Source organism: Papaver somniferum, chromosome 10 (assembly GCF_003573695.1).
Source record: "Papaver somniferum cultivar HN1 chromosome 10, ASM357369v1, whole genome shotgun sequence".
Lineage (NCBI taxonomy): Eukaryota > Viridiplantae > Streptophyta > Magnoliopsida > Ranunculales > Papaveraceae > Papaver > Papaver somniferum.
Window position 1 is genome coordinate 145,258,424 of NC_039367.1, and position 13,902 is coordinate 145,272,325.

A 13,902-nucleotide genomic window follows, 5' to 3' on the forward strand; every position below is an offset into this window, starting at 1 on the left:
CTGGCTCCGCCATTGTTGGTTCCCCTCATTTTTTTTCGATAAAACCCAAACCCTCCCACTTTACTCTCTCCACAACCAAAATTTCTTCCAAACCCTAGAATTTTGCATTTCTTATGTAAATCCCTTTCTTTAATGCGGAATTTCAACCATCTCCAATCAGAGATTATGCTAGACATCATAACTCGTTTACCAGTTGATTCAATTCTAAACTGCAAATTGGTTTGCAGACCTTGGAGGGATCTGGTTTCTCATCACCCATCATTCTATCAGATGTATATATCTCATCTTAATCACTCCACTGATTCTGGTAAGTTAAGTTTCCTTGTTGAAGCTGAGAATCAATTTCACTATTTTGAGTATGATGAGAATAATAAAGGGACACCTATCGATAGTATCAGAAGGATAAACATAAACCCTGCATTTGAAAATGTTGATTATTTTCATTATGGTTCGGTTAATGGTTTGATTTATCTTTATAAATGGCGAGATCATCCGTCTTGTATTTGTAACCCCGTGACAAGAGAATATGTTATGCTTCCAACTCCAGAAACTAGCTATGGTGTTAATGAGCATATCCATGTTTCCAGCGGATTCGGGTACGTTTCTTTAACTAATGAGTATAAGGTTGTTGAACTGTATAAGCTATGGAGAGATAATGCTTCTCTAAAGGTTGCGGTGTACACTCTTGGCAGTGGCAAGGGGTGGAGATGTGTTGGGAGATTTTTGGATTATAAAAATTTCCAAGAGTTACAATGGTCCTAGTGTGTTTGCAAATGGAGCGCTGCGTTGGGTGGATAAAAGAGGAAGAGTGTTAACTTTCGATTTGACTGAGGAGAAGTTCCGTGAACCTCTCTCACCACCTCCTTCGCCGCATCTTGGAGTGACGCCTTTTGATACGGTAGGGGAGTTGGACGGGGTTTTATATTATGTTACAGGACATGACGATGATGAGGAAATCATCAAAGACAGATGTTTGACATATGGCTACTTCAAAAGAAGAACAATATCCCTGACATGAAAGAGCAGGTGGAAAACGAGCCATTGGGTTGGAGTAAAGAGTTTAGTCTTCTCGAAAGAGAACCATTAGCCTTTACCAAGAGCGGCAGTGTTTTATGTTACAATTATCACTCTCTCGATATTTATGACCCCATATCTTCAACCTCAAAAGAGCTTGTGAAATCTGAATTACTTGGTCGAGTATTTCCCCATCAGATAACTTTGGTGTCGTTGAAAGAATTAGGAGAAGAAAATGTAAAAGAATTCGAGTCACCTAAAATTGAGGAGACAGAAAATCGTGGTCAGCCGACAATCCAGCTAGCAAGATGAGATCCTTGGGTACATTTATCAACTGGTAATCTTTACTGAACTTTTGAAATAAAACACATATATCTATGTGGGTTTTAACTTGAGATTGCATAATCGTTTTGACAGTAGCTTAGTGAGTATCATGTAAAGCTTACTGTTACCCTGCTTATAGTCATCAGTCCAAATTTTATGGCAGCTTTTTGTTTGTCTTAGTTAAGCTATATTGCTTTGTCGATGTGCGGTTTGTTGCTCACTTGATCTGATTGCAATTGGAAAATATGATGCATACTACAGTAACTAGTTTCGTTAGTATACATTGGAGTCAAATAAGTATATGGAAGCCAGCTTCAGAAAGTGAGGTCTTTGCCAGCAGTACGAGAAATGGATAATTTAGGAATCCAAATTTTTAACTATTGAACACTAGAATCAAGTAGGCAGAGTTGTGCTTGATAGCAATCATGAGTTACGTTTCAACTCAGTCGTTAACTACAACCAAGCTAATTGTTTTTCTTCAAATGATGATACTTTTCCATCTGCACTGGAAAGTTCCATTTTGAGGTACCTTGCATAGTGCTACTTCTGGAATGTAGGACAGTAATTCTGTTGGTAGCAGCAATTTCATCAGCTTCTGACCAATTGATGGGTTTTCTTAGAGTTGTAGTTATCCCACTATTCCTGCCTGCATTGTCAGTTGTATTAATCTTGTACTGTTTAATGCTGGTTCAATAAAAATATACAGTATCTTTTGTTCATCTTAAGGATGGTATCATCCAATTCTGACATGAAGATTGGTAACTCGGATGTTGACGTTATCTGCAAACAATCTCTAACCTGTAACAATCAGCACTAGGGTCTGTTGCATTTGTTTCATCCAAAAATACTGCTTATATGAATTTACAGTTTTATGTTCTGTTTTTCTGTAGTATCCTATATTTTTGTCCATTTCTCAACGTAGCCGCTGTAGTCATATTTCACAAGTAATGCAAAACTGCATCGCACAGTTCTTCTTTTTCTATGGAACTATTTTGTCTTCTACTATTGGTTCATTTATGAAGTAGCCAAAATGTCATGTCTGTGACGAAGCAGTAGAAACTCTCGTTCCTGTATGAATTCATTGTTTCTGTGCAAATGCTGTATTGTTCAAACCAATTGTACTCTTTAGCAATCTCCTGATCACTATCAATCTCTTATAACATGGCTATTCAGTAGGTACACTGGCCATTTTTCTTGTTAATACTGCAGGTTCTCAGCAGCAATCATTTTGCTGTGATAGAAATAACACTCATAATCATATCATTCGGATTCCACCTCCACATAGCTGCCTCAAACTTAATTCGGGTGTTTCATACTTTCTTAAATGCTAATGTTGCAGGCATGGGTCTAATTTTTAAAAATTGTGCAGGAGATCGCTTAGTGAATCTGGAAGTCTCAACGAGGGCCAGGGATCCAAAACAGACTGAAGTTCTAATTTTGCGTAAAGATGTGGAATGGGCTTTCCATGTAAATCCATGACTTCTACACACGTGAGGATTTAAATCTTTTAAAGAATGTAGCTCTATTTTGGGTCTTTAAATTGTTGTTTGTCAAAAGGCAAGCGGAGTCAAATAGCTGATTGCATTGCTAAGAATTGTTTTTAAATGAAAGTAGATGAAAGAAGAAAATGGATCACTCAACTAGATTGCTGTATTTTGCACTCGAAATTACCATTTCCTTTTGCCTAAATGGTTTCAGATCTCAGTAAGTTAGCACATAAACCAAATATAATGTCTGATCCTCTATGCCCGCAATTTCGTTTTACTTGTCCTAGGAGACCTGACAACAAAAAATTATCGTCACCACTAGATCCAATGGTTGGTAACCAGGTAACTCCTGCAGTAGCCTTGTTAAGTTTTTCCCACCTGCAACTCATTTATGCACACAGCATGTAGAACATGCCACTATATGTTACAAATGGGAGCGAATCACGATTGTTCAGAACCCAGATAGTACGATGGGTACAACTTATATGAACCACGGAGTGGACTCAAACCAGAAAAAAAGATCAAAGAAAAAAGGAAACAACGAAGAGAAAAAAGAAAATTGCACTAAACCAAAAAGGACCTTCCATAAGACTATAATAAGATCACCATCTACCTGATATAATCAATTCTTTTGAATTCTTTTTAAACCTACTGACGCAAATTCTAAATTTTCTCCCGAAACCATCCGAGAGGTGGCTTCAAATTAGCTGTCAAAAAGATGTAACCACACAACTGATAACTAAATTTACCTAGTTGAGCATTTGTGTTTTTTCGAGTACATTAATTTGGGAAGTGGATTTAAACACGCATTGTATAAGGGGGTCACAGGACAACAACAAATATAGGGCATGAGTTGTCCTAATCTTTGCAGAGTACAAAAGAATTGTCATGATGAAGTTGATGGGAAAGGCAAGCGCATCTGGTTGCCCTATATACTGTAATTCTGTACTATTACTATCATTTTTGTTATTCATAAGGTATAATGGGGATCAAAATTAAATGAAGCTAGTCATAATCATCTGATGCCATTGGTAGTAAATACCCACATGGCATCGTTTTATTATTAGGTAGGGAATTTGGATATATACCCATAAATGATCTAAAGCCATCACAGAACTTTCATGCCCATTTTTAATTCAACTAACACAATCATTAACAAGGATAGAGGACTCCACCAGTCCAACTCTCCAGCCAGTCTACTCTTTACTAGAACAAGTTGAGCAACTACCCTCAACTAAAATGCAAGTGACTACCAAAATAGATAAATTTCGGTGTTACGATGGATAAAGGAAACACCACTTTCACCCTAACCAAGCAATGGATTTCTCATTTCTCTTTTCCCTCCAATGCCATAAGTCGGTTCCTAATTCCTTCCACATATATAGTCTCCCAACCGTTTTGAAAGGGATAGTGTTTTAATAACACTCGATCCCACAACCCTCTCTCTTAGAGACCCTATATCTTTATACATCCTTGAAAGAAAAGGATCATCTCATTAAGAACCTCACCAGCAACACCATAACTGTGCAAACATCTAGTGTCTATATATATAAATATTCATAGGTCTCTATTATTTCTATCTATCTCTTTCGTTAGTGTTTAGTTATTTTCATCAAAGTCTCTAGCATCACTTAGTTTCGATGGCAATTGGGATGGTGTTGATAAAATGCATGTTGATGATGGTTTTGAGTGTTGGTTTCGTGAAATCAGATATTGAAAAAGATAAAGAAGAGTGTTCCACGCAATTAGTCGGGATATCGACATGTTTATCTTATGTTAGTGGTACAGGAAAATCTCCAACACCAGATTGTTGTACTGGCCTTAACAAGTTGTTGCTACTAGCATGAAATGTGTTTGTGTTCTTATCAGAGACAGGAACGATCCTTCTATTGGTCTCAAAATCAACACTACTCTTGCTTTAGGACTTCCTTCTGTTTGTAAAACCACTAATAAAATTTCTGAGTGCCCCGGTAAGTTACTTACATATGAGTTTTGATTTTGATTTTCTATTAGCTTATTGTTGTCTACATATATGTACTCATTGTTGTGGTTTTCAATTTGGGCTATATGTGATGATGGAATCAGCACTATTAAATTTGCCTCCTAATTCAAGTGATGCCAAAATGTTCAAAGATTTTGATAGCGTGGCTAATGGTAATGGTACTACTACTCCTGCACCAGCATCAAAGGGTAATTTCCTATCTTTAGTAATTTGTGGCATAATTTTTATTATTGCTGAATTGGGCAAGTATAGACCTTAAAAATTTTATGCAACGTAAGATGCAGAACCGGAATACATATTTGGTAACATTTTCCGGTTGTCCATGGTTTTATACCGCTGTTTTAGCGGCCATGAAAACGTTAATATGCAGTATTTGACGGAAGCTGACATTTTCTAATTTATTCCACGTTCTGGTTTTCTGCAGGATCAAGTGCACAAGCGAAGAATGATGGTGGAATAAGAATAAATAATTGGTTGGGATTGAAAATGGTGTGTGGGTTTCTTTTATGGTGTTTGACATCATATTATTGATCGTGGTTGTCTAAGATCATGTTATCTCTTGTGTATCAATAATTGTGTGTTTTGTGAATTTTATGCGCATCCCTCTTATGTTATGTTCCCCAATGGAACGTGTAAGAATATCAAAGTGTAATTGAGGTGTAAATGTTTTTTATATGTTTTCCTTTTTCGGCTGCAGTTCAGTTACGCTATATTGTAAATTGTAAGGTTATTTCTGCTAGCCCATTTTTATATATTGACAAGTATTATAATGTAGAAAATAAAGTCCAATAGAGTTTTATTACACAATTATTTAATTATTATTTTTTTGTTAACTTTCTAATTTTTCTCAAAAAGTAAATCTTTTGTGGGGATTTGGAGGGACAGTTTTTTAGTTTATATACATGTCAAAAAAGAAAAGAAAATGGGCCACATACTTTGAGCATGTGGCCCAATCACATCGTAGCCGGGGCGAATAATTAGCCTCTCTCTATAAGACATATTTCTTATCCAATCTAAATAAATTCTTTAGAATTTTCCTTCGTTTACCCCATTCAAATTTTTTAAATTCAAATCTTTTTCGGTCCACTTTTCTTTTCTTCTCTGAAACCTATTGAGAGATCTAAACACATCCACAATGGTAATCAAAGATATTTTAAACAATTTTTCAAATCACTGAACTCATTCAAATCAATCAACACAAATTTTACATTCAAGTGCTACATCTCATACATCTTTACGTTTTCCAAATATTATAAATTGTGTTTCTGTTAAACTTGAAGCTGATGAATCAAATTATTGTCCTGGAAGAATCATTACTATTGATTATGTTGATGGACCTATTCATGATCATATTCAGTTTTTTCAGGTTGATGGTGAAAAGACTTTAAATCATGAGTATTATACCTGGCGCAAGATTTATCGAATTGTTATGTCCTATTTAAATGCAACTCTTTTCGATCGAGTATGGTGAAGTATTGTTGGTTGTTCCATGCTATAAAGATCTGGTTATATCTTGAGAAACTGATTCTTTGACAGTTTTCTGCTCGTAAGTCTCTTTTTCGAGACAACTTTCACTTAATTCGAATATGTACTCATTCTAACTTTAGATATGTTGATGAGATCGAATCAATTTTTGACTCTTTGGCTGCAATTGTCCATTCAGTGGATGACTCTGACCTTGTTATGTATACCTTAAATGGATTAGGTTGTGAGTATAGTGAATTTATTATTATTGCAAGTTATCGAGAGACTGATTTTACATTTAGTGATTTGGATTCTAAGCTTCTTCATCGTGAGAAGTACTCGAAGGATGAAGAACATGAGTTTAAAGCTTATATGGATTCTCAAAAAAAATATTTTTTACATTAATAAACGTTCCAAATCTAAGCAGAAACATGATTTTAGTTCTAGTGCGTGTTTTTCAGATTTGTAGGATTCCTGGCCATACAACAAATCGATGTATGTGGTGTTATACTCCTATTTCGAAAGATACTTCCAAGAATTCTTCTAAGAGTGGCTCATCATCGGTATATACTTCTACCACTCTTGCTGATAATTTGCAGCCAACTTTTCATAGTATTAAGCTAAATTCAGTAATTGTTTTTCAAGATCCAAATATAGCCTCTTGATGGATCACTATTGATTCTGGAGCTGCAAGCCATATAACCAATAATTCTTCATGTCTCTCCAATCCTGAGTCATACAAATGTAATGATCCGGTCATGGTAGGTGATGGTAAATTTTTTAGTGTTCTACAAACTGGTAATGTTATTTTGGATACAAATTTCTTAGTATTCTTCGTGATATTCTTCGTATTCCTAGTATAAAAGAAAGCCTTATTTTCATTGTAAATTTTAAAGAGATTTATGTCTTCTTTTTTATCTTTTATCCTTGGAGATATGGAATAAAGAAACTGGACACTAAAGAGGTTTTAGCTGAAGGATTTTTCAAAGACAACGTGTATCCATTGACATCTTTGCAAGCTTCTCAAGTTATTCCCCACTCATCTTTATTGCATAATTCTGATCTCTGGCACACAAGGTTGGGACATACTCGTGTTTTTCACTCCTGCTGATAATCTGCAGCCAGCATTTCATAGTATTAAGCTCAATTCAGTAATTTTTTTTAAGATCCCAATATAGCCTCTTGCCGGATCACTGATTTTGGAGCTGCAAGCCATATAAACAATAATTTTTCATATCTCTATAATCACGAGTCATACACATGTAATGATTAGGTGATGGTAAATTTTTTAGTATTCTACAAACTAGTGATGTTATTTTGGATACATATTTCTTAATACTCTTCATGATATTCTTTGTATACCCAATATAAAAGAAAACCTTATTTTCATTGCAAAATTTTAAAGATTTTTTTTTCTTTTTATATTTTATCCTTGGGGATATGGAATAAAGGAATAAGACGCTAAAGAGGTTTCAACTGAAGGATTTTTGAAAGGCAACTTGTATCCACTGACATTTTTTACAGCTTCTCAAGTTGTTTCTCACTCATCTTTATTGCATTATTCTGATCTTTGGCACACAAGGTGAGACATAGTTCTTCTATTATATCACATAAGGTGGCTTCTTTAACTGGTACTTCTATCAACACTCGTTATTCTACTCAGTTGTGTACTTCTTCTCAGTTCAGCATCATAGGCTTCTTATTACTTATCATTCAGATATAATCACCACTGATCATTTGTATTTGATTCACTGTAACATTTGGGGACCTTCTCATGTTGCACCCATTAGGTTTCAAGTATTATATTTTATTCGTAGATAATTTTTATATATTTCATTGGATTTATCCTTTAAAGACAAGAGATGAGAGTGTTGATTGTTTTAGACTTTTAAAAATATGACTGAAAACTTGTTGTTTATATCAATAAAGTTGTTTCAACGTCATGGTGCATTTGAATTAGTCAATGGTAAAATTAAGGATTTCTTGGATGAATGTGGGATTTCTTATAGATTAGCTTGTCCTCATTTGGACCAACAAAATGGCTTGGAAAAAATAAAACATAGACATATAACTGAAATGTGTAATACTTTAGCTTTTAAGGATTCTTTACCTGAATTATTTTGCTATGACTCTTATTGACAACAACTTATAACATAAATAGACTCCCTACTGAGGTTCTTCATTTCAAGTGCACAATGCAAATATTGCTCAATCTTCACTAGACTACAATTTTCTCAAAACTTCCAGATGTTGTGTCTATCGGAATATTGAGCCTTGCAGAAGTGACTAACTCATTATTAATTCTTCTTTATATGTGATTTATAACATTGCTACACACAAAGTGTAAATTTCTGTTCATATTGTATTTTATGAAACAATTTTTTCTTTTGTTCTCCATCAAATAGTTCTAGTACTACTCCTTCATCTTATTATGTCTCTGATACTATTGAACTCTACCTTCCTACAACTACATTGTCACCAGTTATCTCCTTAGTACCTAAGCCAATTACTTTATCTGCATCTGATTATATTCCTTGTCCTGAATATGACCCATCTACTTTTCTTAATTATGAACCACCTACTTCTTCAATTTTTTGTAGTACCCTTGGAAGATACATTTTTAGCTCTAGCTCCTACCACTACTTCTACTATTATTGTATTTATAAAAACTACGCATCTACCAATTGATTTTGTGTCTCATCTTACTACCAAATATCCTATCATTTATATCTTTGTTGTTTTTAATGAACCCAATACTTACAAGACTGCTCGTAAGGATCCAAAATGGCCACATGCTATGCTTGAAAAATTTATAACTTTGGTTGCAAATGATACTTGGGAATTAGTTGCTTTCGATCCTCCTCTAAATGTTATGGGATGCAAATGTGTTTATAAGATAAAGTTCAGTAGAGAGATTAAGGATTGGCTTGTTGCTAAAGGTTATGATAAATTAGATGATGTTGACTTTAGTGAGGCTTTTAGTCATATTGTCAAAATGACTACTGCCAAATGTGTTTTTTATTTCTCTGGCTAGAAAATGGACAGCGAGGCAGCTTGATGTTTCAAATGCATTTATTCGTCGAAATTTGAACGAGGAAATATATATGTAGTAACTTGTTTGTCTTTGTAGGTCCAACTAATTAAACCGACATGCATTTTCAGACTGTGAAGATCTCTCCATGGCTTCAAACAAGTCCCTACAGCCTGGTTCGAAATTTTTTGCTATTTTCTTGTTTGATTTCTGTTTTACAAGGTCTTCATGTGATCTCATCAGGATGTGGTGATATTTTTTTTTATATGTAAATGACATCTTTCTCTCAAGTTCTTCTGCTTGTTTACTAGATGATAAGATCACTTTTTTTCAAACTTCTTATCCTATGAAAGATTTGGGACCCTTGAGCAACATTTCATCATATTAAACTACTTCTCACTTAGCAAAAAATATACCTTGGAGTTGTTGGAAAAGTTTGATATGTTGCTTTGTAAACCTTCTAGAGATTCAGTCTCGAAAGGTCCTAGAATTTCTGGTCATCAAGGTATATTACTTTCAGATGTTACTTCCTATAGAATTGGTTGAAGGCTTGCAGTGTCTCACTATGACTAGGCCGGATATTTCTTTTTCTATCAAATTTGTTTCTCAGTTTATGCACCATCCATTTGAAGATCACTTTCTCTTTGCTAAAAGAATACTCATGCATATCAAAGGTACTCTAGGCTCTGGAATTACCATCTCTTCTGGTGATTGCATCTCTTTCTCAGCTTATTATGACTCAGACTGAGCAGGTTTTCCTGATACTAGGCGCTCCACTTCTGGTTTTTATGTCATCTTTCGTTGTTCACTAGTCTTCTGGTCCTTCAAGATATAACTTACCATCTCCATATTTTAAGCCGAAGATGAATATAACTTTCTAGCAATGGTGTCAACTGAGATGCTTTGGATCACTTTTCTTTTCACATAATTGGGCATCTCTTTCACTTCACATCACACTTTATTGTGATAATATGTCTGCAGCTAGTATAGCTAGTAATCCCATTTTTCATGCTAGAACCAACCATATTAAAATAGACAATCATTTCATAAGGCACTTAGTCACTGCATCTTATCTTAATTTTGTGATTCTCTCACATCTTCTAGTAGGTAATCTCTTCACCAAAGGATTGGTGCATTCTCTTCTCCCTCTACTTTGGATAGAAAGATGATGTACTTGTGTCATATACATTTTGAGGGAAAGCATAGGAATATTGAAGTGTGAAAAGATGAGGGTACCCAAATGATGGTTTTCAAATAGTGATTGTAGTAGTGGTAAAAACTGTGCCTTTTCAGATTTGTGAAGAAAACAATTTTTATAGATTTAAATTAAACAGGCAACTAAATAAAATAATTCAAAGTTTTGGAGAAAAATACCAAGACTAGGATTCCACCATTGACCAAATAAATAGTAAACTCTAAATAATATTCATGAAATTTTATCTTTAAAAATAATTCTAATATTTGCCTCAAGTATATTGTTGAAGTAATAGTTGTAATCAAAGAGTATAAAACATCAAAAGTATTTAAAACCCAACATGCTTCATCAAATTAATTCACAACTATTCAATAAGAAATAATATTTCAATTCAATCCCATGCAAATAATCAAATAATAATATTGCAAATAAATAATAAAATTAGAATTATACCAATTAATGTGGAACAATGGCTTCCTCCGTCGCCTTGGCTAATGGGTTTAGATCTTCATGGTAAAAACACACACAAAATAATCACTCATGGCTGAATAAGTGTTTTTATTGAAGAAATAAGATGAAACAGAAATTCGCAACGCTGCAGAAGTGTTACAGCGTCGCTGTTACAAAACAGATGATGCTGTTTATATACGATAATAATGATATGCTGTAGAGAAACGACAGTTTGATTTCGCTGTAAGCACTGTGGAAAAACGACTGACTCTGCGAGTCTGTTCTTCCTTCTTCGTCTTCCTCCTCGATCAACAGCAGGTATGATTTCTGTTCTTCGTTTCGGCTCTGAACTCTCTCCTAATTCTCTCCTCAGGGTTTCTAACCCTTCTATGACAAAAACCCAACTATATATAGCCTTCAGATTCCCTAGAAACTCGATCAAATTCGAGAATAAATCTCTTATTCTTCACGTGCAGTTTTAACAATAATTCCATCTGTCGATCTTTGTATGCGTCTGTTAGCTATTCTATTGCTCCCAAAATCTTCTCTGACTTGAACTCAACTGTTTTGAAGTATATCCCACGCAAGAATCTCTCCCAAATCTTTCAAACCAATTCAAAACCCTAAACAGGGACCGTGTGCACTGTCTTGACTTTGTGTGGATTTTCTGACTTATCCAGCCCAATTAGATGGGTCTAATCGCTTCTAACAGGTCCCTTATGTCTTCTAGAGTCCGTGGGTACCAAATTTGCCCATTGAATCTCCTGCTAGGTCGCTCAAATCCTTGATCCAAAACTGTTGACGCTGCTGCCTTTTTTCCCGCCAAAATCCAGTTTTGAAACTTTGAAGATGACCTCCCCCTATCCAGTTCCGGTCTCCCTTTAGCAGATGCCTGGAAATGGGTCACCCCTTAGTAATTAGGTTACCCCTTATCCAAAATGAGAGTCCGTATAGTAATTTTCTCCCACGGGCGCAAAAACCATTTTTTAGCCAATTTCGCCGCAAAAGCTTTATTCTTCCAAAAACACCTACAAATACATAAAATAACCGAATAAGTACAATATCGAGTACTAACAATATATACAAATGAGCTATATTAGACACATAAATGCGTCTATCAAATACCCCCAAACTTATTATTTGCTAGTCCCGAGCAAATCAAAACTACAAAATAAAATCCTAACTCACTGTCGCAGGCATCGTCGATTGCATTTAGCGTATGCAATAAGCCTTTAAACCCCTAGGTGGCCCTAGTGGCCGAGTTATAGTCTCGGGAGGGCTTACCAGAGATATACCCACAAAACCTGTACTCCAGACCTTAGCTATCTACGCAGAACCTTGGAAGGCATTAAAGAATCTCCTTGGTTGGCATACTTATTGACTACAGGAAGAAGTACCCTGATGCGAAATTCCAATTGTTGTACACGAGTTTGCACTCAAGCATACTAAAATTCATATAAAGTGACAGAGCTCTACTCAGATAGTTGCACTATGGACATCATATTCGGAGTCAAAACTAATCACATGGATAGATCAAGAAGATGGATATAGAAAAACATGTATGGTTTTGATGTTTACTAAGTGAACGACGTTTCCCATATCTGTCTGAAGGCCTCCGCCAAAATGAACCTATCTTAATGGATTGAGATACTAGTCTGACTAATATCAACACACTGGCATATACAAGGGTACCAGTGGTCGATAACCTAACTCTAGGTCAACACAACTGGCATATACAAGGGTACCAGTGGTCGACTTTATTGAATTTATTCCTTTTGGTCAAATGGTCTGGTCTCAATTTCTTTCTTTCTTTCTTTCTTTTTTTTTTTTTTTTTTTTTTTTTTTTTTTTTTTTTTTTTTTTTTTTTTTTTTTTTTTTTTTTTTTTTTTTTTTTTTTTTTTTTTTTTTTTTTTTTTTTTTTTTTTTTTTTTTTTTTTTTTTTTTTTCATGGTATCTCAATCACTCTAATTCACCCTAGCATTGGTAACAACTTGAATCGTGGGCCCCACCTATCACTTAGAGAAACATAGTTTAAAAACAAAATAAAATAAAAATAGAAGTGAAAAGGACTCAACGAGATATGGTGAAACTATCATGTTATTTCTAACACCTGAGCTCTGTGCTTTTATGAATAGACTCTTTAGATGTTTCCATCTAATCAGATTGGTTCCTCAAACTCCTACAATCAAAATGCTTCCATCCACTTAGATTAGTTAGTGCAATCCTCAATAGGCATAAATTTCTAGGCTCTGGAGTTTATTTATTGCAACTAAAAAGTTTCTCCCATACCCCCAAACTTAAACCTAACATTGTCCTCAATGTTCTAAAGATAAAATTAAAAACATGAACAAGGAGAAACTATTACCATTCGAAGAAAAAGAGTTAATGAAAGATATTACCTGGTTGCATGAGTTTGGGTTACCTCCCAAGAAGTGCTAAGTTTAAAGTCTTCAGCCAGACATAGAAAAGGTTTAGTCAACTCGAACCGTATAACAATAGCCGGAATAACTGTGGGTCTTTAAAACCAAAAAGAGCTGACAAAAGGAAACTGCAGTGAACCAAGAAAATGTACAAGACTAGCATGCCCTTACCTAGTTTCTGGATAACTATCGCTAATTGCGGTTCAGGTTCAGGTTCTATGAAGGGGTCTAAATAGACTATTTTCCTCGGATGCATTTCCTCATAGGTAGGATTCAAATTATTAGGTCCTAGAGTCTGGAAAAACTCAGATAAGAATCTGGAATCACAAAATAACCTAAATAATTTAGGATCCTCTAAGTCAATTAGGTATGAATTACATAGTTGACCACAGTCAGAGTAGTGGTCATTCTGAAGCAAATGTGTCGATTCTAATTTCCTAAAGTACTTAGGCTTAGTCTTAGAACTTAATAAGTGACACATTTGAAATCTAAACGTTCCCACAGTTGGAAGAAAA

At 34.9% G+C, this 13,902-nt stretch overlaps 1 protein-coding gene across 5 annotated transcripts in view; it reads left to right on the forward strand.

Annotated features, from left to right (window-relative positions):
• The window catches only part of LOC113316842 (putative F-box protein At5g42430), a 4,357-nt gene extending 1,328 nt beyond the window's left edge, over positions 1-3,029 (forward strand). The window contains exons 3-6 of one of the 5 annotated variants that reach the window (XR_003343044.1): positions 228-307; positions 548-596; positions 693-1,351; positions 2,708-3,029. Coding sequence is in view for 2 of the 5 variants with exons in the window: in XM_026564987.1 (XP_026420772.1) it covers positions 133-596; positions 670-1,018 (813 nt within the window). In the remaining 3 variants the exon portion in view is untranslated. Of the gene's footprint in view, positions 1-6; positions 1,352-2,707 lie in introns of those variants that run through there. The other 4 variants (XM_026564988.1, XR_003343043.1, XM_026564987.1 and 1 more) reach the window with 4 other exon arrangements.
• Positions 3,030-13,902: the final 10,873 nt, after the last annotated feature.